This window comes from Alligator mississippiensis, chromosome 4 (genome assembly GCF_030867095.1).
Source record: "Alligator mississippiensis isolate rAllMis1 chromosome 4, rAllMis1, whole genome shotgun sequence".
NCBI lineage: Eukaryota > Metazoa > Chordata > Crocodylia > Alligatoridae > Alligator > Alligator mississippiensis.
In genome coordinates, this window is record NC_081827.1 from 142,031,365 (window position 1) to 142,057,389 (window position 26,025).

General features: G+C 46.3%; 1 protein-coding gene across 3 annotated transcripts in view; it reads right to left on the reverse strand.

Moving 5' to 3' along the window:
- The window catches only part of GALNT8 (polypeptide N-acetylgalactosaminyltransferase 8), a 54,300-nt gene that overhangs the window by 15,075 nt on the left and 13,200 nt on the right, over nucleotides 1-26,025 (reverse strand). For 2 of the 3 annotated variants that reach the window (XM_059726699.1, XM_006273555.4), the window contains exons 2-7: nucleotides 15,589-15,862; nucleotides 13,790-13,956; nucleotides 11,515-11,698; nucleotides 9,784-9,981; nucleotides 5,454-5,568; nucleotides 958-1,143 (exon numbers count right to left, since the gene is read on the reverse strand). In XM_059726699.1, the coding sequence (XP_059582682.1) occupies nucleotides 958-1,143; nucleotides 5,454-5,568; nucleotides 9,784-9,981; nucleotides 11,515-11,698; nucleotides 13,790-13,956; nucleotides 15,589-15,854 (1,116 nt within the window). In that variant the 5' untranslated portion in view covers nucleotides 15,855-15,862. The remainder of the gene's footprint in view (nucleotides 1-957; nucleotides 1,144-5,453; nucleotides 5,569-9,783; nucleotides 9,982-11,514; nucleotides 11,699-13,789; nucleotides 13,957-15,588; nucleotides 15,863-26,025) is intronic. The other variant, XM_019482195.2, reaches the window with a different exon arrangement.

Here is a 26,025-nt window from a genome sequence, read left to right on the forward strand (position 1 = left end):
TTCTAATGAAGAATGGCATTTAACAGCATCTGGAATGGCATTTAATGTAAGCAAAATGTATTTTTTAAAAATCCATTCACATTAGTCGTAGCATTAATTGATATAAGGAACAATATGTAAAGAGACTTTGGGCATTTATACACATGCTCTGAGAGTTGGGGGTGGAGAGGGTGCTTTAATTAAGTGGCTCCAAGAGCTGCTCTAATTAAAGCACCCAAAGTGTCTCATGTATCAGCACCCCACACTTTAAAATGGCAGCAGGGTCACTTTAGTCAAAATTTGTTCAAGGACCTTTAGTTAAAGCACCCTGCTGCAATTTTTAAACATGGGGACACAAAACACTGGAATCTGCTGAAGTGCAGTAATTACCATGCTCCAGCAGACTCAATTAATTAATTAATTGAGTGTGCTCCAACACACTGCAAATACAGCATGTTGAAGCATCCTCTTTGCTCACGTATAGGTGGCCTTTATTTCTGGGCATGAAAACAATATGAAAAAGCTGCAGTTGAGGCAGCTTTTCTCTGAGCTTCTTGAATGCTGAGTTCCTGATTTCCCATTAATCCATTTCTCAAGTGTTAGAGCATGGTGTAAAACTCTACTTTTCTCTCTGGGCCTGGTGAAAATAGGGATTGGATAACAAGGCTGCAAAATGCTGCAAAATAGTGTGTAGAGGTCAATGACTTGCCAATTTGTACATTTATTTCTTAGTACATATTTAAAAAGCATTCCAGGATGTTCAGATCATAGGAGAGGTGCTCTGTTGTCACAGCTTGTAAGAAAATCCAACTGATCAAATATTTCCCAGTACAGAAATAATAAATCGCTAGGTTGTAAACTCTTTGGGGTAGTGACAAGATTTTTGTGTTTATTCTGCATCTGATATAAGAGGTTTCTGGTCTAGGGCTGGGGCTCCTAGTCAGTATACATTATGCAAACCTAAAGAAGTGTAAGAACCTCGATAGGAAGGTTCCATGCAAAGTAGACCATGTTCTTATAGTCGTCCATCCAGACTTCTGCCACTCTCAGTGCATTACGTCTCATGGCAATACTCAGGTCCAGCAAGTAGGGTTTGTGAGCCCTTTCCAAGTGAGCAATTCTTGAACAGGGCAAGACTTCAACCTTCCCCCCACACTGCCAAGCCTGCATGGATGAAAGAAGTTCACAACAGTTGGTAATGGGGTTAAGTTTTTTAAAAAATTCAAATCCTTTTATTCTGAAAAATGACTAAAAATCACACACACCCATGCTTTTCTAGGTGAACTGGCCCATCATTATTATTATTCAAAGTCATGTTGCCTGATTCATGGTGAAGGGAAGTTGTCAGTACTGTGCTTTTCACATTTCTTATACTCTATAGGGCCAGCATGGGTACAGAAGAATAAGGGGTAGAATTCTTTTCTTGCACCATTCATGGAACAGCTTACTCACATTCAGCTGATGTGCCAGGCAGGCATATATTGTATATATCCTCTGGAAGCAATGAGATGAAACAAGTGTCCCTGAGAACCCTGGCCCTACAGAATTTAAATGACTAGTGATGACAGAAGAGAAGGCAACTCAGCTGGGTTCCATATCCATAGCACAAGTTTATAAGGCTGTCAGCTAACCCAAAAAAAGAAAGTTAATTTGTAGCAATTTGAGATAGTTATTATAGAGTATAAATGATGAATAACAATTGCTTTGTAAGACTATAGTTTGCATGTATAGATGAATGAGTGTGAAGTGAATGGAAAAATATTAAAAGAATGACGTGCAGGCAAACAGGTTACCAAAAGGTGGAAGAATTCCAAGGAGAAGCTGAAGACACAGCAAGGAGATAAGAGATATGCCAGATGCTCTGACCGACAACATTCAGAATGCTGCTGAGTAAACTCATCTCTTTGCCAAAGTGGAAAATGACTGGGGTTCAAACAAAGAAGGCACAAAGTAAAGAAGGGCGGAACTCAACACCAATTTGATTCCATCTATAAAGGGGAGAGACTTAACAGCAAGAGGTTGGGTAACACTCTGCATACTTCACTGGAATACAGACAAGCATCTGTATGAGGTCCCACTCCTCATCTCGTACTTCTAGGCTGGCCACCTAGTGTAGTACTGATCAATAGACTTTGGTAACTATAACATCTGCAGAGTAATTTGGAGTGAGTGTGTGTGAGTGTGAATGTTTCAGTGCTCTTTTGAATATTCTAATCAATAAATGCAGCATCCTGCCTTGTTTGTTTGTCAAGAGCATTTTTGGCACAAGAAAGCATTAAGAGGCAATAAATAAGGAACTTATGATGTCAGGGGTTGTGACCATATTTTTACATAGCAGGGTATTTTAATGGGCCTGATATTCCATTGCCTGGCAGACTGAGTAGGCATTTGTACAAAAGCAGAATGGAAGTACAATTTTATACCTATTTTGTCATGGAATAAATGACTAGACATGATGCAGACAACAGAGACTTAGGCTTTAACACAGTTTAATGTAATAAAGCTGGAAGAGATTATAGTCTTGGAAATCCTGCCTTTTCCCTGGGTGGATGCTATGCATCACTGCAGCACAGTCAGTGTGGAGCTCCCGGGGGAAGGGCAGCAGGGTGGGGAGCCCCAAGTATGCAGAGGGAAGCCCACATCTGGCCTCCCATAGGATCCTGTCAGCTCTGCCCCTGCCATGCTGTGGGGGTGGGGCATCATTTTAGACCATGCCCTAGCAAAAATAAAATTTGGCGTCTATGATTCTGAAACTAATTGCTTGAGCAAGGTATAGCCTTCAACTCTAAATTGAGAAACAGTCAAGTTTTCCCTCTGTAGATAGGAATGGTTGCAGTGACTCATCCTGTAATTAGTATATCAAAATTGGAAAATACAGTGTATATCAAAATGTACACTATATATAGTTATATAGTGAACATATCAACACTGATGGTGAGAAAAGGATCAGTTTTCTTTGGAAACCAGTGGCTAAAAATTGCTTTCAACTCTTATTAGTAGAAAACCCAGGTTCTGCAACAAGTAATGTAAGAAATAAATCCAACACTTCCCTCTGAATCAATACTGAGCCAACACTGCAGTGGAGCAGTTCACTGCTGTAAGTGCAGGATTTAGAGCCTGTACGAACTTTGATCTGAGGAGTTACCCCTGGAGTCCAAGCTAAATTCCTATCCAAGTAATATGAGAAGTAATGTCTGTTTAGAAATATCTTTTATTGGACCAATTATAGAGCTAGGGTTTTCTTCAAGTCTGGGGAAGTCTTTGAGAAAGCAGATAGACTGGGGGGGGGGGGGCAGGCAAAATACACCCCACAGGCCAAATAAGGCCCACCAGGTCATTCTATCCAGCCCATGGGTCCCCCCAAAATTTTGGAAAATAATTTTTTATCTGCCCCTGGCTGTCTGTCAAAGATGACAGGCAGCCAGCAACAGCCAGACACAGGGGGAGCCAGTGGCAGGATCCAGCGGCTGAGCAAAAAGGCCCACCTGGCTCCACCCCACCCTCAGCCCCTCACAGCCCCCCTCCCATCCCAGCCCCCAAATGGAAGCTTCTGCAGCTTCTGGCCTTGCAACCCTGGAGCTGTTCCATGCCTCCCTCCATAAATGTGGAAAGTAAGATAAGGTAAGATTGGGGCGGGGGGTGGGGGGAGGAAACTGCCATGATCAGTCCAGCAGCTGCATGGTGCTGGCCAGGGCAGGCTGGAGCCAGAGCGGGAAGCAGCGGGTGAGGGATAGCAGGGGGCTGTGGGAAGCAGCAGGAAGGGAGACAGGGAAGCAGGGGTGGTGACGGGGTGCAGGAAGTGGCAGAACAGTGGGAGAAACAGGGGGAGCAGCAGTGAGGCTGCAGGAAGCGGCAGTAGTGTGGGGAGAAGCAGGGGCAGCAGCCAGAGGGCTGTGGTTAGCGGTGGCAGCACAGGGAGTGATGGGGAGAGCAGTGGAGGCTGTAGAAAGTGGCAGCAGTAGGGAGAGTGGTGGCGGTGGCAGCTGAGGAGCAACAGCAGCAGTGGTGGGCAGGCATGGGGGAGGGAAAGTAGGGAAATGGCAGGGGAGTGGTGGTGGTTGGCGGAAGCATGGAGCCCATGCTGGTGCCCTGGGGGCATCCGGGACCTAAGGTGGGGCAGCAGAAGGATAGAACCTGGGCCCGGGGTCTGCATTGCGTGAGGCTCACATGCAGTCCACATCTCTCTCTTTCTCTCCCACCCCACCCACCATAAAAGCCCCCACCCCAACCACATTCCCCACACCCACCCACCATACCCACACCCCACCACACACACACACACACAAACCACACCTCTGCACAAAGACACCCTTACCATGCACACACAATATACAATAGGACTGTATTTTGAGCTATTATGCAGTCACCTCTAGATACACTTTGCAAACACATAAAATTAGTACAAAAAATATTTTAAAATAAAATTAAAATAAGTTATAATAGATTTTTTTTTTTTTGCATATTACTTCAGGTTTTTTCTGGTTTCAAGATTGCAGCACCCTCTGGGTAAACTCTATGTAAAATTATTTCCCCCCTTTTTCTGGTTTTTACATCAACTTCCTTTCTTTTCTTTTTTTCTTCCCCTTATAGTCATTGCTTTTAACTACTTAACTGAAATCCTATTGATGGACAAGTTTGTCTCCAAACTTCTTACCAAACTTGTGCGCCATCTTTTCTCCATCTTTCTCTTGCCTCTATCAGTTTCAATTGTATTTTCCGTTGTGGCCATTAAACCCATATGGCTGTGATGGCTCAGGTAAGCTGTGGCACTATTTAGGAATCAATGAAACTCAAACCTAATCTGTGGGTTCTGAACAGAGGGAGAGTAGACTTGTCTGTGAAGTTATGGAAAACACATTTAAGACTGAAACCTGGAAGATTCATAGACTTTAGATCCAGAAGGGAGTGTTACCTTTTCTAGTCTGGCTTCTTGATTATCACAGGAATTCAGTTATCACTGTTCTGAGCCCTCAAACTTGTGTGTATCTAAAACATGTCTCCCAGAAAAGCAACAAGTCATTCCCCTCAGACATCAAGACATGGAGAATATACAACTTTCCTTAGTTTACAACACCATCACTAATAGAAAAAATATGCACCTTATTTCCCATTTGAATGTGCCTGGCTTCCCCAACCTCTTCTGCTAGGATAGCAGACTTTCCACCTCCCAGCAAGCAACTTACTGAGGAAAAACTACCCATACCACAGGTTTAATCAAAGGGCCAGATTTTTCAAGTCATCTCAAACATCAATCAGGTACTGGACTCTACAAAGTCTGGCCAGGTGCATCATTACAATGAGAACTTTTGAAAATATACCTAATTTGTAACCCAAATGTAACTTGAACGATGTTAGGGTTGGGGTTTGGGTTAGGGGGGAATATAGTTCCAAATGCTGCATGCTGAGCTACTTTGAAAATCACATGCCACATTTATATAGCTGGTTTTATAAGCAGAAAAGTAAATTAAACTTACCCGTAAGCCCAGTTCTACATTCTCTCCTCCATATATATGCATTCCACCATCCAGTACCCCAATCTCACCCAGAAATTCTCTATGCGCAGCAAGTATGCCCATGATAGAAGGACTTCTACAAAAGAAAATGAGTACAATTGGAGAGAAGCTAAAATGACAAAATAAGCAGGAAGCAAAGGGCCCTGAAAAATCATTTAGGAATTAACCATGCTTTTCTGAATTCCCAAAACGTTCCAGTAGGAGACTGAATGATGGTTCATTAAAAGAGTCTTCATTTAGTTTGCACTAGTATATCAAAATCAACAGTCAATTGCTTTTTTTAGATAGATTTGGTTCTCTTTCACTTTCCCATTTCCACCCCCTTTTAATTTATATTAAAAAGTCCTTAATGCACAGAGGGTCAAATTTGGCCTTTAGCTGTGTACTTACATGACCCTGACCACCATGGTAGGGTGAGATGGGTTAAGATAACAGCATACATATAAATCCTTCCTCCTTCCTCCTAAGCATGGAAGGTAAAATGACTTTATACTAGAGGTGCACCAATACATCAGTCCCATATCGGATCAACACCAATATAAAGAAAATTGACTATATTGGCAATCAGCTTTTTTTGGCTGATAATGTGGTCGATAAATGCCCCATGCATGCGCAGCCACAGCACAGCACACAGGCAGCCAGGAGCACAGCCCAGCAGCGTGGAGAGCAGCTGGGTCTGGCTAATAAGTCTGTTATGAGGGAAGGGGTGTGGGGGGGTGCAGATTCAGGCCCCCATGGTGAGGGAGGGAGTGAGGCAGGGGCAAGAGCAGGTGCTGCACAGCTGGGGCAAAGTGCGGGACAGGGCTACGAGTGGCTCATGGGGGGGGGTCTCTGCCACTGTACACACCCCAGGAGGGCATGGCGGGCAGGTGCCCCCAGATTAGCATGCAGGGTGAGGGTGGGCTGCTGCTGTGAGCTGGGGCTGGGGTGGTGCTGAGCTCTTCCCAGCAGGGGGCTGGGTTGTGCTCAGGATGGGTGGTGGCAGCACTGGGAGGGGAGTTATGCGGGGTGGGGCTGCAGCCACCGCAAAATTTGCCTTAACCCTCCTCCCAAAACCACTGCTGCCCACCCCAAGTGTAACCCCAGCCCAGCCCCTGCCAGGAAGAGCTTGGCACCTTCCTGGCCTCAGCCCTCAGCAGCAGCCTGCCCTTACCCTGCACACAGATTCGGGGCCATGTGCCCCACATGCCCTCCCAGGGTGCATCAAGTGGCGGAAATTGCCACCCGGATAAGCCACTCACAGCTTCATCCTCCACTCCACCATAGCTGTGCAGCACCTGCCCTGCCCCAGCCCAAGCCCCACTCCCTCCCCCACCACAGGGGCTTCAATCTTTTCCCCCCACATATCGCTTCCCTCCCCCCTTGGCCCTTCTCCCACAACAGACTTACCAGCCGGACACTGCTCTCCATGCTGCCTGGCTGTGGAATCAAATCAGCATCAGCCTATATGGCTCATTAAAAATCAGTCATCAGTACTGGCCCCAAAATTCTGTATCGGTGCACTCCGACTTTATGCTATGTACAAAAGGCTTCTTATTTTCAAAATACATAGCTCTCCCTAAGGGATTTGTACAGCCTAATGTGCAAAGTACTTTGGAGAAAATACCTGTAACTTTTTATGAATATGGCATGTTCTTTTAATTGCTGCATGGTGCTAAAACGTTAAGTTCCAGAAATAACCTGCAAAACAGTTATGCATAATATTTTTTCTATAATCAGCTAGGTAGAATGCTTAAACTGGTTTGACTAGATTTAAGAGAGACATAGCAACTGAGAGAAACTAGCATAAAGCCCAGGTCCAAAGGTTGGGGAATCTGAATAAGCAAGGCTAACCAAGTTTTATATAAAACAGTTAAATATATAAACTGTTAAGACACTTTTTTCTTATACTGTGTTCCTACCACTAATATAAAAAAAGCCTGTTTTACACCATTGTATTGATCAGGTCAGAGGTCCTGAAAGAAAGCATGATAGGTCTTGAATGCAGTTAGGCCTAAAGAATCACCACAGTGGGTACCCATGGTAGCCACATGACTCAATCTGTATGTGGAGAGTGATGAGATTTCACTACAAGGAGGTGAAATCACACCTGGAGTGGTTTCTCTTAGAGATGGCTCAAAGATGCAGCTAACCCTGAATTGTGACCGGGATAAATGTGGGGGATGCAGACAAAGAAATTAAGTGACCTGCTGAAGTCTGCCAAGAGAGAAAAGTTTAGAACAGGATTAAAATATGGAACACCCTGTTTCTCATTGTTTTACCCAGAATGTGGATCATAGATCTCCAGTGTTGCCAAGGGACCCTCAGATCCAAACCTAGAGTTTCAGTACCTCAGCCTTGCAGAGGTATTTTACCCACACACCTGTAAAACCCCTTTCCTTTCTAGTTTTAATTGAGACTAATGTAGCAAAACCCTGTTTTTCTTTTTTTTCCCTTTAAAATGCATTCCCTCCCCTTCCCCAACCATTTCTGACTTTTTCTCTCCCTCTCTATTCCCTATAGATAAGTATAAGTGATCTAAGACATAGGATAAGCTTCAGCATTTTATTTTGGTAGCAAGTTGCAGTTGTTTTGTTTTTTCTCCTTCTTTAAATTGTATAATTATTATGTTTATATGGATTTTTATTGTTCTGTATTACTGTTTTACTAGTACTATATGATTTAGGCCTACATATGTAAGTTAGCGTAAGTTATGTCAAGTTTCCATTTTGTTTGTCAAGTCTCTATCCTGTTCCCAGGCCCGGTTGTGTAACCCATGACTCACACCTACCCCTCCTATGTAACTTGGTTCCTGAATGAATGGGGATGAATGAGGGTGCTTGAGAGACAGTGGCAGTAGGTCTAAAAATAATTCCCTCTGAATGACCAAACTATCAACACCAATACCTGGACCAATGACCCAGCCCTTGGAACCACCTTCAGCATTCAAGAAACTAAAGATGAGGCAACCCACCATTGTGCCAAGGCTGCACATGCTCAGTAAGAACACCTGGAGCCCTCTGGAACAGGACTAACATTGCCTGGACAGGTCCTCCCCATAGGAGATCATAGGTAGTCTGCCCCATAAAAAGGGGTAGTGAAGACTGACTCCTTGGGACACCCTCTTCATCTGGACCAACACCATGCTACACCACCTATCCACCCAGAGGCCCTGCCAGCAACCCCCCTCTGGACAACACCTGCTGGACAAGGACCCCTTTCCAGCCTGGATAGGTAGCTATCACCCTCCACCCCCTCTTCAACCAAGGACTTGTACGATGCTTCTCTTCCCTACCTGGACTCCAATCCTTCCACTGAGTCTCTTTCTCCTGCTGCCATTGTGTGTGTGTGTGTGTGTGTGTGTGTGTGTGTGTGTGTGTGTGTGTGTGAGTGAGTGAGAGAGAGAGAGAAAGAGAGAGAGAGAACCAGTAACTTCATGCAGTTGTGTAGTGTGTTGTCTGTTTAATAAACTTGTTATTTTGAAACCCCGAGTTGGGTTTTTGTCTGTTTCCTGACTGCTTCCTCCTTGCCACCACTTATCTGCCCCCCTTATCTCTAAGCTGTCAGTCTGTTTCCAGCCCCAAACTCCCAGGTTTCTGCCTCTCTCTCTCTTTCCTGGCTGTCTCCTCCTTGCCACCACTTTTCTGCCCTCCCCCCACCCCAATAGCTCAGCTGTCCGCCTCAGTTTCCAGCCCCAATCTACCTTAAGTAACCCCAAGCCTCAGTTCCTCAGCCAGCTTCTCTCTAGTCCACTGGTTCTAATTCCAGTTCTGGCAACTTTCACTCCCTACACTTTAACACTCTCTTTCTCTCTCACCTAAACCTTCCCCCAAGTATCCCAGGTACCCCAAGCACACACATACATACTGTACCATCCAAGTTATGAGCTTACCTTGGTGTAGGTGGGTTGTATGTGTATGAACTGATGTGTGTGTGTGTGTGTGTGTGTGTGTGTGTGTGTGTGTATTTATCATGCACACAATGACATACGAATTAGTGATCTGTGTATGTGTACTGAGTGTACGGGTATGGACAATTGATTTTTGTCTAACGTTTGGGGTGTATAGTGTATGTGCTTGAATTGGTGATAGGTATGCATGTGCCTAGGTTAGTTTGGATGTGTATGTGCCTGAGTTGGTAGTGTGTGTGTGTATGCACCTAATTGATTTGTGTGTTGGTATATGTACAATTGTGTCACACCCTCCTGTCTAACAGTGCAATACTGAGATCCTGAGAGATGGCCTGACCCCACAATGCAACACTGAAGATACCTGAGCTCTCTGTGCTCCCTTTGAATGCTGCTCAGACTTACCGAACTGGAGCTGTATCATCTTTGAGCTTATACCATTCTTCTGGTAATGCCTCATAGAGGCACCACATGGCCCAGTCAAATCCATCTGCAGCCACAGAATATTCAAAAATGTCAAAATCATCAAAGCGGATATTGTCAAACACCGGGGATATTATAACAGTACGGTCTTCCTTTATTCGAGACAGAATAGGTTCAGCCCTAGGATAATAACCATATAAATTAGAATTGACTTGCATCAAGAATAAATTAAAGTGCAGAGCACCATGATGCTGAAATTCACAGCCTATCTCCAGAAGTGGGACCAAGCAGGTTACGTGGTATGGTTCTATCAGTTCCTACCTATGCTCAGTTAGCAACATCAGTCTTCAGTCAAGGCATCTTACACGACTCACACACCAATACCTCTGCTAATTATAAAAAGCACAGACCCCTTTACTCATGCCTTGCCTATCTACTATATCAATGTTTTGCCTCCTGCAATGGATTTAGATTGGAAACTATTTGGGACAGAAGACAGCTTTTCCTTATAGGTGTGTAGAGGTCCTGATCCATGTCCTTGTGGACTTACATCTTAAAAACAAATAGGAAGAGTTGCTAGGTGATCTATGAGAGGTCAGGACTGTATAGAACCATCCTTGGGGTACAGCATTGGCTCAGTAATGAAACACAGTAAGTGAGGCAAAGTGAAGAATGGTCAGCTTGAGGTGGGGAGGGGGAGAATATAGAGAGATGTCACACACACACAGAGGGTAAAATTCCGTATCTAATGTACACTGTAAATATCTGAGGGCAAGAACCTCATCTTGGCTGTCTTTGTAAAGAACCTTATGTAAACTATGCTACTATACAATCATTAATTGGCAATAATAATTAGCAGTTACTCTACAAATTCATCAGGCACCTGTTAGGTGAATTAAAATCCTACGTAAAACTCCATTGGCTATCATGATTATTTTCAAGGACCTAAAAAGAGTGGAACAAGGTTGTGGCATCCACAGAAAATAATCTGCATAGGTTCATAAAATCACAGAAATTAAGGGCTGGAAGGGACCTAGAAAGATCGAGTCCAACCCCTTTTCTCTGGGCAGGAATACTGCTGAAATCAAATGATCCCAGCAAGGTGTCTGTCCAGTCTCCTCTTGAAGATTTCCAAGGTTGGGGACTGCACCACCTCCTTGGGAAGTCTAGTCCAGATTCTGTTCACCCTTACTGTAAAGAAGTTCTTCCTTATATCCAACCTGAAACAACCCTCTAACAGTTTATGGCCATTGCTCCTTGTCCTCCCCTGGGGTGCCCTAGTGAACAATTTTTCTCCCAGCTCCCGATATTCATCCCTTACATACTTATAGACGGTCACCAATTCCCCCTCAGTCTTCTCTTCCCCGGGCTGAACAGTTCCAGATCCCTTAGTCTTTCCTCATAGTTCTTACAGAGCATCTTCTCATGTGTGTACGGACTAAAGAGAAGTCTTCACCCATACAGACACATATATACAAAGAAGCTGAGAATCACTAACTTGCTCTTTTCTAAACAACCCCACTAGTTATCTGGCTGCTTCCCCACTTTTCTTTTTTAATCAGTGTGTCCCTTCCACAGTCTCAGGGTTTGCCATTAGTCAGCACAGGAAATTCCACTGTATGGTGAAACTAAAGAAAAGCCATGCTCAGATGACTCCCTCAGCTCCGCAGCAAAATAATTCACTCCTGGAAAAGAAATCCCTCTGAATCTTACCATGCAACATTTACTTCAATATGGGCATCCAGGATGGCAACAACATCTGCGCTGGATGCTTTCCAGCCAGAAATCCGGGCTTGTGTGAGGCCTTCTCTTTTCTGATGCCTCACAATTTTCAACAGCCCGGGATATTTTGCATTGTAATTTCTTATCTTTTCATCCAAGAGTCCTAGTAAGTCCTCTAAAAAAAGGGGGCACATTTTAGTTTCTTTGAAAATTAATGGAGGTTATTTTTATCTGGGAATAGAAAAAAAACTACATATCTTTCCAACTCCTCCCAGCCTTGAGTTTAATGGAGATTTCTTCCTTACAATGTGGCTAGAATTATTTAACTACCCAAAAGAACTCCTGTGCAGAAAGCCTTCACCTACATTAACACCCTATCCTGGACTTCAAGCACTTGGTTTTTAAACTCAGGGGCAAAACTGTATGCTCTAGTTTAACTGTGCACATATCAGCAAATAGTCATCTACCTTCATAGATGTATCACCCGATGGATGAGAAATTAGATGGCTAACTGCTGTTATTTGTGCCCATAATTCAGTGAACCTGTAAAGACAGAGGCTGAGACAGAAAAATAAGCCTGCAACAAGGTCCAGGCCCTTAGGGCAACTCTGGTGCCACGTAATGGCCTCACTGATCTGGACTCCCACTCTAGTATCTCAGGGTACCATCCTGCTACTTTGCTTTTCCTGTCTTTGATGTAATGGATGTTTGGGAGGTGACCTTTAATTCACCAGAGTGGCTTCCTCAAATGCAGTTGGCTAGGCTTGCTTGCCCCTTGCTCACAGTCCTCAGGCTCTCAGGCCCTTCCCCACACATGGTTCGCAGTCCTTAGCTGGCTGGTAGACAAATCTACAGTACCTTTCCCAAGTTCCCTCAGTGGCCTCCTTCTACCCCTTCAGTCACTCCCATGCCTCACAGCCTTAAAACTAACACAAACTAACTAACAGCAAAACCCTAGCTCCACATGGGACTTTCTACAAAGATCCTTCCTCTCCAGGGATCAGGGCCTGAGTTGCTCTGAAGCCCTGGAGCTCTGTGGATATACTCAGCCTGATCCCACCCTTGGGTCAGCAAGGATGACCTTAATTGGGTGCAGGGATTGCTAATTACCTCATCAGCCCTCTAACATTTTGCCATCTCAGTCCTAAAATATAGTCCTTTAACTCTGTTGTAATAGGGGCTGGGGACTCTGTTACAAGGCCCTCAAATATGTACCTGTGTATATTAGGCATGGGTTCCCTTTGCACATGGTACAACTTTTTTTCTTTTCCAGAGGCAGACACTAGAACGAGTCGGCCAGAAAATTACAGAAACGAGGGATAAAAATTCCTTGTGACAGCGTGTACCAAAGGGGCCTTCTCAAAACCCAGTAGGAGGTGTTAAATCTCTCACACTCCAACCAAATTTGAAAATGGAGTCAGTGAAAGAGGCTGGACCTCTGAGCATTGCCCAAAGAAGCCATTCAGATACAAATACTGCTAAAATCTACCCATTTTGGTCCACCAGCAGCTAGAATCAACTGGGAGTCTGATACCAATCAAGGCCTGCCAGACAAAATAAAAAGTTTTGCCTGTTGCTTCTCAGGGAGTAGGGCTGAGTAAAGTTAGATAGCTGAGGAGCTCCTGAGTCCTAAAACAAAGGTCTCCAGACTGGGGGAGGCCTAACAATCTAAGTATTGCATCAGTTCAAGCCCATGACCAACTGTTTAGTTTGTTGTGCAGTTAATAAAAACTCAAGCAGCCAATTCCAAGTTGGATTTCCATGAACAGTCACAAAGGTAGCCAAGGAAGCTTTGCATGAAAGACGTCACTGCTGGTGAACTTTGACAGACCAATAAATCACCTGGAAGCCAGACCTGTTCCCCAGAGTAGATTTTGCAGTCCTTTGTTCAGTTCATTTTTAAGAGCAATGAGGTTTCCGTTACTATCTTTGGAAGCATATTTCATGGACTCAGACATATCTGTCAGGGAGCTATTCTTGACAGGCAGCTTACATTTTTCCTTTATTAGTTTAATCTCATCTCCTCACAGCTCCGTACAGCCACATCCCACTAAATAACTAAGCTTCTTCAGGCCTTAAACCCTTCAGATACTTGCATCATGTTCCCCTTTTACCAGGCTCTTCAGGGTTTTTTTCCTTCAATCCCTCCAAACTAATTCTTCATTTTCATTGCTCTTCACCAAGCACCCTCTGGGGTCCTAGTATCTTGGATAATTTGATAGTGGCCCCCAGAAATTAATGCATATGTTTTTTCTGACTCGCTTACCATTTGAGCTATGATCATCTACCAGTATAATTTCTTTCAGCAAGTGAGAAGGTGTTCGGTTAATTATACTGGTGATAGCGCGCAAGATGATTGACACTGCTTCGTTCATAAATATCAGGATGACACTAAGCGTTGGGAGGTCTTTGGGGTAGGATTTTTTTTTACAGCTATAAGAGAGGAAGAAAAATATTAGCAGGTTTTCCATGAGATACAATAACTGAGCATCTACATCAAGGCAGAATCCCTCACCAGCACCTCCACCCACAGAAGCAGCATTTTCCCATTCCCTGCCCCAGTCTGAGTACTGTCAACTGCCAGTAGCTTTAGCAGGACAGTGGGGTGGCACAGACACATTGTGTTGGTGCCCTTTAAATCAGTGCCTGGAGAGCATGCCCTACTTGGCCATCACAGTTGCACTGCCCCTATCTATTTGGATATGAATACTATGGTCCTTAGGGGCTGGCATTTCCAGTATATCTGACTTCTATAATCCAACCCAGCAGACTATCCTTTCCATCATAAAAAAGAGAGAGCATTGTCTGATCCTAGAAAGCAATATTTCCTTGCAGCTGGCATACCTTAGAAAAGTAACAGAATGCCTCTCTCTTTCCCATGTGTTTACACATGCTTTGTTCCATTACTTCTCAGAAGGCAAGAATTTCACTTGTTTGTTTTACTCACTAAAACAACGAGTTTGGCTCCATCTCTTCTTCAGAAGGCAAATCTATGTAAGCTGGCTCTGGTAGTAAAATAACTATTATATGGCCTGAAAAGGGTTGGGCAGGTAGACTGGAGGATTTCTTAACCAGATAAGTATGACATTATCTTTTATTCTTAGGTTGACATGACCAGTTGGCAGAGAGATAAATAGCTTTTTTTTCTTTTTCCTTTTTTTAAAGCTGCTTGGTATTGTTTTGGTCCTGATTAAGCTAAGGATTGAGTCAACATTTGATTAGATCAAAGTGCTTCTGAAAGTTCAGGAGTGTTGGCTTACAGTAATCTCTAAATCTGTCTTTTTTTTTTTTTAGGGAACCCTGGGGAGAAGCTCAGCAAGGAGTAAGAAATGCTTTGATGCTATGGTGCTTGATAGATAGAAAAATCTGATTTCTCTCTCTTGCGCACTCCTGCAAATCAGGAGTAACTTGGTTGAAGTCAATGGACATAAAACTTCAAGCCAGCGAAGAGAAACATTACAAAAAAAAAAACCCCCCTGTAAAAAATGTTACTTCAGTTTTCATCAACATTTCTCAAAATGAAATATTTTTGACTGGTATAAAAGATGTAGACATGGGTAGAGTAATAAGTGTAAAGCCTCAACGGCCCACTAGAAAAAGGGAGAACTATTGTACAAGAATATTGTAAGAAATTGTCAGTAAACAACAAAAGAACATGAATGAAAGAACAATCACAATCAATCCAGCACTAATCCTCATCTGCTCAAGGATCCTTTGTATACAATCCCCTGTTCCAAGTAACGCCAGTTAGTTGTCCAGATTTAAAGAGAAGCAACATCTCTGTATGTAATTATATGCATATATATTTTGCACACAAAGTTGTTCCAAAAATTGCAACAGCAATTTCAAGTGAAACCAGTTTGTGTGCAATAATCATTTACTGGACTGCATCACTTCTTTATACAGTCATAAACAGTGGGTACGTTCAACAATGCCACTGTTGGCCTTCCCTGCTGCTGTGTAGTTTTCCACTCATTGCAGACAAAATGGACTTCTTTCAAAATGGCTGTTACTCGTTAAATTATGCATATACATATACACATATACGTAGGGTTTATACTGCACCTGGCATATCTGGTGTCTCGAATTGGTCGATCTAGGGGAAGTTGGTCACTGAGATACACATTATACCCGTATTTAGTAAATAACTCCTGGGCTTTGGTCTGTTGGTCTTCTGTTAGATCTGTGCCCCAGCGCTTAAAGAGGTATGAATCTGGAAATAGTATCCGAGGTACAGCTTTCTTTTCCGTTTCTAGCTTGTTTTCTTTCTGGTGCATTTCCTTCTTTGACATTTGTAGCAACTTTTTATCCTCATTAGAGGGCTTGTTCATTGAAATTGCTGCTTAAAAAAAGAAAATTATGTGCATAGTATAATGGAAAGAAAGGATAATATTTGTAATAAATGCCATAGACAAGTTTCTCCTCACAGGGAGGAAGCAAATATTCCAATGAAATCAGTGGAGCTACTCCTACCATGAAACTGGCATTAGGTGAAATCAGGGTTTATCTTCCTCGCAGAAAGAATTAAAAAAAAACATGATTCCAAAAAGTCATTTCTAATAGCTTAAATATTCCAGGTCAAATTCTGCTTTCAGTTACTCTAATGTAAATTCAGAGGAAAAAAAAAAGTGAATAAATGCAGGAGTAAAACCATTGTGAAAATAAGGTTTAGAATCAGGTCCTATAGACTCCAAAAGAGCTGGTTTACACTGAAGTGAGTAAGATCAAAATATGTCCCCATCTGAACCATGTTGCTTATGCCTTATGAACCACAAAGGTAATTCTGAGCAAATGGACCAACAGTCATAGAATCGTAGAAGTAGGGTCAGAAGGGACCTTGCAGATCTTCAGGTCCAACCCCCTGCCTGAGCAGGAAGAAAACTAGAGTCAAATGACCTCAGCCAGGTAAGCATCAAGCCGCTTCTTAAAGACCCCCAGGGTAGGAGCCAGCACCACCTCCCTTGGAAGTTGGTTCCAGATCCTAGCCACCCTAACTGTGAAGCAGTTCTTATGGATATCTAATCTAAACCTACTCTCCAACAACTTGTGGCCGTTATTCCTTGTTATCCCGGGGGGCGCTAGGGGAAACAAGGTCTCCCCCAAACCCTTCTGGTCCCACCTAGTGAGTTTATAGATGGTCACCACGTCCCCCCTTAGCCTTCTCTTGTGAAGGCTGAACAGGTTCAGGTCCCATAACCTCTTGTTGTAGGGTCTGCCTTGCAGTCCCCGGATCATGCTGGTGGCCCTCCTCTGGACCCTCTCAATGTTGTCCACATCCCTCTTGAAGTGGGGTGCCCAGAACTGGACACAGTACTCCAGCTGCGGCCTGACCAGTGTCGCATGGAGGGGGGGGATCACCTCCTTGGACCTACTTGAGATGCACCTGTGGATGCACGATAAGGTCCGGTTAGCCCTGCCGACCGTGACCTCGCATTGTCGGCCCATGTTCATCTTGGAGTCAATAATGACTCCAAGATCCCTTTTTGCCTCTGTGCTCTCAAGAAGGAAGTTTCCCATCCTATAAGTGTGCTGCTGGTTACTACTGCCCAAGTGCAGCACCCTGCACTTGTCAGTATTGAAACACATCCTGTTTTTGTTAGCCCACCTCTGCAACCTATCCAGGTCTCTCTGCAGTCTCTCCCACCCTGCTAATGTGCCCACCTATCCCCATATTTTGGTATCATCAGCAAATTTGAACAGGTTGCTTTTCACCCCAGCGTCCAAATCGCTGATAAAGAAATTGAACAGCAAGGGCCCAAAGACCGAGCCCTGGGGGACTCCGCTGCCCACTTCCCCACAGGTCGAATATGACCCATTCACCACCACCCTCTGAGTATGACCCTTCAGCCAATTTGCAATCCATCTGACCATGTAGGCATCAATGCCACAGTCGCCTAGTTTTTTAATGAGGATGGGGTGGTCAACAGTGTCAAAGGTCTTGCTGAAGTCCAGAAAGACTATATCCATGGCAACACCTGCATCCAATGCTTTTGTGACCTGATTTTAAAAGGCAATCAGGTTAGTCTGACATGACCTGCCCCTAATGAAACCATGCTGGTTGCCCTTGAGCATCATCCCCGATGCTGGCCCATCACAGATGTACTCCTTGATGATCTTCTCAAAAAGTTTCCCCGGGATTGAGGTAAGACTGACAGGCCTATAGTTGCCTGGGTCCTGCCTCCTCCCTTTTTTAAAGATGGGGACCACATTGGCTATCTTCCAATCATCTGGCACCTGGCCCGAGCACCATGAGCGCTCGTAAAGCCGTGCCAAGGGCCCTGCAATAACCACTGCTAGCTCCCTCAACACCCTGGGGTGGAGAGGATCTGGACCTGCTGATTTGAACACGTCCAGCCCCTCCAGTAGCACTCTAACCCGGTCCTCCTCAACCTTAGGTCTTGAGGCATTCCTCTCGAGTCCATCTTGAATCACGGTGGGGGAGTCCCTGTCCCTGCACAAGAAAACGGAGGTGAAGAATTTGTTAAAGATGTCTGCCTTCTCCTCTGGCACAACCACCAGATTCATAGATTCATAGATGTTAGGGTCAGAAGGAACTTCAATAGATCATTGAGTCCGACCCCCTGCATAGGCAGGAAAGTGTGCTGGGTCTAGATGACCCCAGATAGATGCATATCCAACCTCCTCTTGAAGACCCCCAGGGTAGGGGAGAGCACCACCTCCCTTGGGAGCCCGTTCCAGACCTTGGCCACTCTAACTGTGAAGAAGTTCTTCCTAATGTCCAGTCTAAATCTGCTCTCTACTAGCTTGTGGCCATTATTTCTTGTAACCCCCAGGGGCGCCTTGGTGAATAAAACCTCACCAATTCCCTTCTGTGCCCCCGTGATGAACTTATAGGCAGCCACAAGGTCGCCTCTCAACCTTCTCAGGAGGAGGCTGAAAAGGTCCAGGTTCTCTAGTCTCTCCTTGTAGGGCTTGGTCTGCAAGCCCTTAACCATACGAGTGGCCCTTCTCTGGACCCTCTCCAGGTTATCCGCATCCCTCTTGAAGTGCGGTGCCCAGAATTGCATGCAGTACTCCAACTGCGGTCTGACCAGTGCCCGATAGAGGGGAAGTATCACCTCTCTGGATCTATTCGTCATGCATCTGCTGATGCACGATAAAGTGCCATTAGCTTTTCTGATGACTTCATCACACTGCCGACTCATGTTCATCTTGGAGTCCACTAGGACTCCAAGATCCCTTTCCACTTCTGTGCCACCCAGCAGGTCATTTCCTAGGCTGTAGGTGTGCTGGACATTTTTTCTCCCTAGGTGCAGCACTTTGCATTTCTCCTTGTTGAATTGCATTCTGTTGTTTTCTGCCCACTTGTCCAACCTGCCCAGGTCTTCTTGTAGCTGCTCCCTGCCCTCCAGCGTGTCCACTTCTCCCCATAGCTTTGTGTCATCCGCAAACTTGGACAGAGTACATTTCACTCCCTTGTCCAAGTCGCTGATGAAGACATTAAAGAGTATCGGTCCAAGGACGGAGCCCTGCGGGACCCCACTGCCCACACCCTTCCAGGTCAAAGCCGACCCATCTATCATGACTCTCTGGGTGCGACCCTCCAGCCAATTTGCCACCCACCAGACTGTGTAGTCATCCAAGTCACAGCCTCTTAACTTGTTCACCAGTATGGGGTGGGATATCGTATCAAAGGCCTTCCTGAAGTCTAAGTATACGACATCCACCCCTCCTCCTGTGTCCAGGCGTTTTGTAACGTGGTCATAAAAAGAGATTAGATTAGTCAGGCACGATCTGCCTGCTACAAACCTGTGCTGGTTTCCCCTCAGCATAATTTGTCCTGCCGGGCTCTCGCAAATGTGAGCCTTGATAATTTTTTCAAAGACTTTGCCAAGGATGGAGGTGAGACTGACTGGCCTATAGTTGCCCGGGTCCTCCTTCCTCCCCTTCTTGAAAATGGGGACCACATTGGCCCTTTTCCAGTCCTCCAGGACTTGGCCCATGCGCCACAAGCGTTCAAATATTCCTGCCAGTGGCTGTGCAATGATGTTGGCCGGTGCCTTCAGTACCCTCAAATGGAGCTCATCTGGTCCTGCCGACTTAAAGGCATCCAGTTCTTGCAAGTGACTCTGCACCATCTCAGGGTCTACGCATGGTAGTCTGGTGCCTTGCTACTGCCTCTGTACAACCCCAGTGAGAGACTTGTCATGCCCCTCTCTTAGGAACACTGAGGCAAAGAACTCATTGAGGAGTTCAGCCTTGTCCCCCCTGTCCGTCACCAATTGCTTCTGCCCATTTAGTAGGGGTCCTATTCCTCCCTGGGCCTTCCTTTTACTCCCGATATATCTAAAAAACAATTTCTTGTTGTCCTTTACTTGGGATGCCCAGCTCCATGCTAGCTTTGGCCCATCTAACTGCCTCCCTACAAGCGCGAGCAGAGGAGGTTTACTCGTCTTTGGTGATCTCTCCCTGTTTCCACTTTTTATGTGCTCCCCTTTTGTCCCTTAGGCTGCCCTGGATTTCTCTGGTCAGCCAAGGAAGCCTCCTGGCCCCTTTCCCTCTTTTTCCTCGCATCGGGATCGTCTCCCTTTGTGCCCGAAGGATCATTTCCTCAAGGCACAGCCACCCTTCTTGGGCTCCCATCACTTCAAAACTCCTACTCTGCAGTGTGTCCTTGATTAATCACCTGAGTTCATTGAAATCAGCTTTCCTAAAGTCTAGCATTTTCACCCTACTAGTTACCTTACCCACTCGACGTCTTATGAAGAATTCTATTATTAGGTGATCACTGTCCCCCAGTTGGCTACCGATCCGTAGGTCCCCTACCATGTCATCCCCCATTGCCAATACCAGATCCAGTAAGGCATTCCCCCTAGTGGCCAGCACATTCCCCCTAGTGGCCATTCCCCCTAGATTGCCCAGCACATCTTGCAGGGGCCCCACATTTCCTGGCGCCTTCTTCATCCTCCCTATATATTTGAAAAAGGACTTTTTATTATCTTTGATCTTGGACGCTAATCCTAGCTCTGTGTCTGCCTTAGCTTTCCTAACAGCCCCCCTACAGGCCCGAGCAGTGGAGGTATACTCCTCTTTGGAAATCGCCCCCCCTTTCCACCAGGTGTATGCCACCTTTTTGGCAACCAGGCATTCCCGGATGTCCTTGGTGAGCCAGGGGGGCTTTTGGGCACTCTTGCCCCCCTTGCTTCTGGTTGGGATCATCACCTCTTGGGCCCTGAGTATCGTCTCCTTAAGGAACGACCATTCATCTTGGGCACTGAGTTCCCCTGCCCCCGAGAACTCCAGCGCCTCTCCCACCAATCTCCTCAACTTGTTGAAGTTGACCCTCTTGAAGTCTAGGGCTACCGCTTTACTGCAGGCACTTGTCACCCTGCGCTGGATGATGAATTCCAGCAAGTGATGATCGCTATCACAGTCAATGCAGCCTATGCCAATTACCCATCTGCCTAATACTCCCTTCTCTAGACAAGTATCTTATAGACCTGAGAGTGCCCCAGACAGACATGGGATTTATAAGCATTGCCTTAATTTGGAGAGTTTCTCCTTCCTCAATTGTTGCTGTCCATCTTTCTTGTGATTGCCAGTAATCAGAACACATGGGCTGACTGACCTGTTAGGCATCAGAGATAAAACTAGTTATTGTGTGACATAATCAATTGGTAAAATGCATTTTGTTTGCTTTCTTCACAAAGAACAGCCAGAAAAATTATATATGTATAAGAAAGACAGAAAGAGTTTTTGACTTTTTATAAATGTTTATTAGCGGGGGAAATGGGTGACAAGACAAGACAAAAAAAAAGACAGCCTACACAGGACCCCAGGTGCAGAAGACAGAGCCTGGAGCTCTAACCCTCAAGGTCTGCCCTCACAATCAAAAACAAAAACACCCAGTGCCACAGCAATCCTCTAGAGCCCTTGCTGGTACCCCACAAGGAGTGTGAGAGGGGCATGGTCCCAGCATGAGGACCAAACAGCCACCCTCAATGCCACAGAGCAACTCTGAAATGGCACAATGCACCTGGGAGGTGGGTATTGTTCACTGGAGAACCACAAGTTTGAATCAGTGACAGGTATGCCTGGACCAAACACTGGAACAGTCACAGGGCAGCATCAGAACCAGCCCCAGTGAGCTGACTCCTACAGCTTTGGTAGGTAGCCATCTTTGCAGATGACACCCCTTTTAGATTCCCGGCCTGGAAAAGAAACCAAATAGGCAATGTCTGAGACATCCAAGTCTAGTGCCGCAAACAAGGCGCCGAGGGGTCAGTGCCACTAGGTGCCACTGCCACATCATCCAGGATGAGTAGCAAGGATGAGGGTGCAGTGGACATGAACTGCCCATGTCTACAAGGCCCCCTAGAAAAGCGCATCAAGGCAAACCCTGATATCACTGGCAGGAGGCATGGGAAGAGTCAAGGAAGTACTGGGCCCACCACCCAGGTCGCTATCCACGGACTGTCCCCCAAGCATCTAGATGGAATAAATGCAGCCACCCTGCAGAGTGGGCAGGCAATGCACAAACGGCTATAGTGTGCCATGGTAATCCCACCAATGGTCACCAGCAGCCAGGTGTACTGCCTCACATCAGCATGAAAATGGCACCAGGCAGCAACAAAGTCCACTGCCTCCAAAGCAGTCCACAGTTGCTGGGCTGAGGATGGGTGGGGTTCTGGCCTATTTCGGTCAAACTGCTCGTCGATTGTGTGAATTAAATTCCCCGCCCAGAAGGAGAAGGTTGTCGCCACCAGATGCACTCTGTAAAAAAACAGTCAGGGTCTCAAAGGGGCCCAACAGTGGGAGCATAGATGGTAATGAGGAGGCAGCAATGTACTGTGAACAAAATACAAACAGTCAGCAGGTGGTCAGGGATGACCTCTTAGGCAACTGCTGAGTCAGGTGTCAGCTGCGGCGATAAGAGGATTGCGACCCCTGTGCTGAGTGAGGTGCCATGACCCAGGAACATACGGTCCAACCAGACAACATGCCAGTTGGCTTGATTAGCTGCATCAGTGCATGTGTTATTCAGAAAAGTGACATCTATCTGGCTCTGGTGCAAGAAATTGAAGAAAACCTTCTACAGCACAGGAGTTCAGCAGCCATTGGCATTGAGAGAGCCAAAGGCCATGTCAGGCATGCGTGAGGTGTGTAGAAAAGGGGACAGGCAAGCCAAAACAAACAGATAGGAACACTAGGAAGGAGTAAGCATGCCGGACAGGAGAAAAAAATGGGCCTACAGCCTGCCAGCCTGTGCATCATGCAGCAATCGCCCAACATCACTTGCAAGCTTGCTCAGGCAGAAACTATAACGCTGCATCTCCAGAGTGGAGTGTAGCACCGTTCCTGCAGCCTTGGCAAAAAGCACGAATGTCTCAGGTTCTGGGAACCATTTACAAATGCTCTGTGCAACCTTCTGGTGGTGCTTGGTCTGATCAAGAAACTCAGTAAGGCATTCAACAGAGTACCCAGAACAGGGAGGTTCGGCAGAAGTAGGAACAGGTTCCACCTCTGGTGTAGGAACCTTCCCCATGGAAGTGGGACTGGAGCTGAATCAGGGGATGCTACCTCATGAGGCAGGACTTCCATCAACTCATCCTCAGAGGCAGAATCAAAATCTGACAATGAGGAGGAGGAACTGTACATGTCCTGCACTGAGAGCTGCCAAGACCTGGGGGTAGTTTTTGCCCCCTCACCAAGAATCTCAGCATCAGGCCCTGAGGGAGCAGTTCCCTCTGAAGGACCTTGGAGGGGGTCATGACTCCCTGATTTCTTGGGAGGGATGCTTTCCTGGGCCAGGCAGTCTTGCTCCCAGAAGGCCCAACCTCCATGTCAACCTCATCAGGCTCAGGGGGCTGAGACATTGGGGCAGGGCCAGCAGACTTCTTCACCACCTCCTCTGTCCCCAGCTCACCTCTGGGCCTGGGGGAACTGCCAAGGAAGCAGGCAAGTGTTGGGGGTTCCTGCTCACTAGCCTCAGCTCCCCCTGAAGTAATGGAGAGTTCTTGAGGGGATGATGAGGCCTTTTTAGAAGACCCTTTCTGTTTCTGGGACTTTCTCTTCCCAGCAGGAGGAGCCAAAACTTCCCCTGTAGGAGGAGGAATGAGGGGTGGCCAGGTCCACCGCTACAGAGCTAGCTGATTCCAGTGAACCAGGGAGTGGCTGGATAGAAGGCCCATCCCCACCACCTGACGGGGATGCCGCACCAGAGGCAGACAAGCCATCATTGGGCACAGCCACAGGCAGCTCCGCTGCAGCCGACTTCTTGCTCAGGCAGTGGGTAGCCAGATGGGACCTGCTACCACAGCAAAAGCATGAGGTGTCCCCAGTGGTGAGGTACACCTCATTCCACTGCCCATCAATCAGGAAAGACATGGGGTGGGGTAAACCCCTACCCTCCCTGTCAAGAAACATGAACATCTGCCATTTCAAGGATAGGACATGCTCAGGGATCTTGTTGCCAAGCAGCAGTCTATGGACGAGGCCCATCATCATGCCATAAGGGCTCAGGCAGTTGGTGAGCTCATTGTCCAAGAGAAATGGGGGCACATTGGAGGCTACCACCTGAATGGCTGGTGTGTCCACGGGTGTCGCAAGGCAAAAAACACCTCTGACAGACACATCTGCTACCATGACCTCAAGCACCAAAGCAGGGGAGCTGAGGAAAATTATAGGGACTGAACTCACCCAGGCAGCATAAAGGACATTTTTCAGCCCACCAGTGCCCCCACAGCAGTAACACTCTCCTCCACTACAATGGAGGGAGGGGCATGAAGCCAGAGACCAAAACTCCGGTCCAGAGGGGCAGAAGCCCCAGCAGTGGGCCACTGGGAGCTATCTTCAGCCATTCTAGCCAAAAAAATGGTTAACTCTGCAAGGAACCAGAGGGGTGGGGGATGGGCAGCCCTTTGCTGTCAGGGAACAAAGAAGCTGGAAAACAAACAAACAAACAAACATCAGAGGAGAGGAGAAAGGTGAACAATATGCCTGGGAGGAGAAGGGAAAACAATAAGCAGCAAAGCAGCTGCAGTAAGAGGAGAGAAAAACAAAATAAACCCAGAGGAAGGGTGGGAGGGGGGAGTGGGTTACTGCAGGAGAAAGGGCTTTATAAAGGTGAATAAAGGCAGGAAAACGTAATGAAAAGGGGTGGGGGTGGATGCAGGGAGCAAGGGGTCCAACTTTTTGGGGAGGGAAAACAAAGCAAGAGAAGGAGAAAGGCTTACTGAACAGGGAGAAGCCCTCAGAGCTCTGAGCAAACACACCTATTGCCAGCCATTTTGAAAGAAAGACAGACAGACAGACAGACTTTTTATAAAAGTTTATTAAGGGAAAAAGGGGGTAACAATCCAACAAGGAAAAACAAAATACAGCCCAAGTAGGGGCCCTGATACAACAGACAGAGCCTGGGCCTTTGGCATGCAAGGCCTGCCCTCACAGTCTAAAACCAAAAATATCCAGTACAACATCAGCCTACTGAGACCCCTGCTGGTACCCTGGGAAGGGGCTAGCAGTATCATTGTGCAAGGACTAAAAAGCCACCCTCAACACTGCAGAGCACCCCCTGAATGGCCCAACATGCCTGGATGGCAGGAACCATCCACTGGAGGACCACATGCTCAAACTCCAATGACAGGCGTGCCCGTACCAAAAAACTGGAAGAGCTGCAGGATGTCATCTGAGCCGGCTCCAGCAAGCCAGTTCCTGCAGCTCTTGAGTTTAGCCTGGCCAAGTAAGAAGTTGGCACTCACATGAGAACCGTTCCTGGTAGAAGGTGATGGCATGGCATCGGATCTCAACAGGATTTGTGAGTGTTTGGCCATCTGGAGTCTTAAAATGATCAATGACCTTCTTCATGGGTCATCATTTCTCAAGGCTGAAGAAGAAGTGAGTTGGGCATCAGTCTCTGCCAGTTCTTGACAGTGGGTGCAGACCCTCGTACCCCAGGCTGCACTCTGCCAGCTCCCACAGATGTTGCTTGCAGAGTTTAAGACTCTCAAGCAGCCCTGCATCACTGTCAGCATCATGCAGGGCCACCTCAAGTTGCATCACATCCTTCTTCCAACTTCCGAACATAGTGGAAGAGCTCGCTTGTTGACAACTGCATGTACTGCTGACAGAAAACTCTAATCTGCACCCTTCCTACATCTCACCATTGCTTCTAGGAGGGAAAGGTGACTCTTGTGGCCTCCCATGTCTGCCAGAAGTAAGCAATGCAGTCACAGAAGTGAGCATCCTGCAACAAACTAGTGTTGAGGCACCAGTAGGGTGAGCGGGAATTCAGCCTGCCAGGAAGGCTCAGTGCACAAGAAACCAGGCTGTAATCTGATAGTCCTGCCAGGGTAATACAGCTGCTGTGCAGAAGCGATAGGTGGTGCCTGGTGACATACAGGCAGTAAAGGCCTGCCATAGAGAGTCCACTGGCAGTCGCCTTCAGGCAGGTATACTGCCTCACATTGGCATGGAGATAGTGCCAGACATCAAGGTCCACTGTCTCCAAAGCGGTCCACACCTTCAGGGCAGAGGATGGAT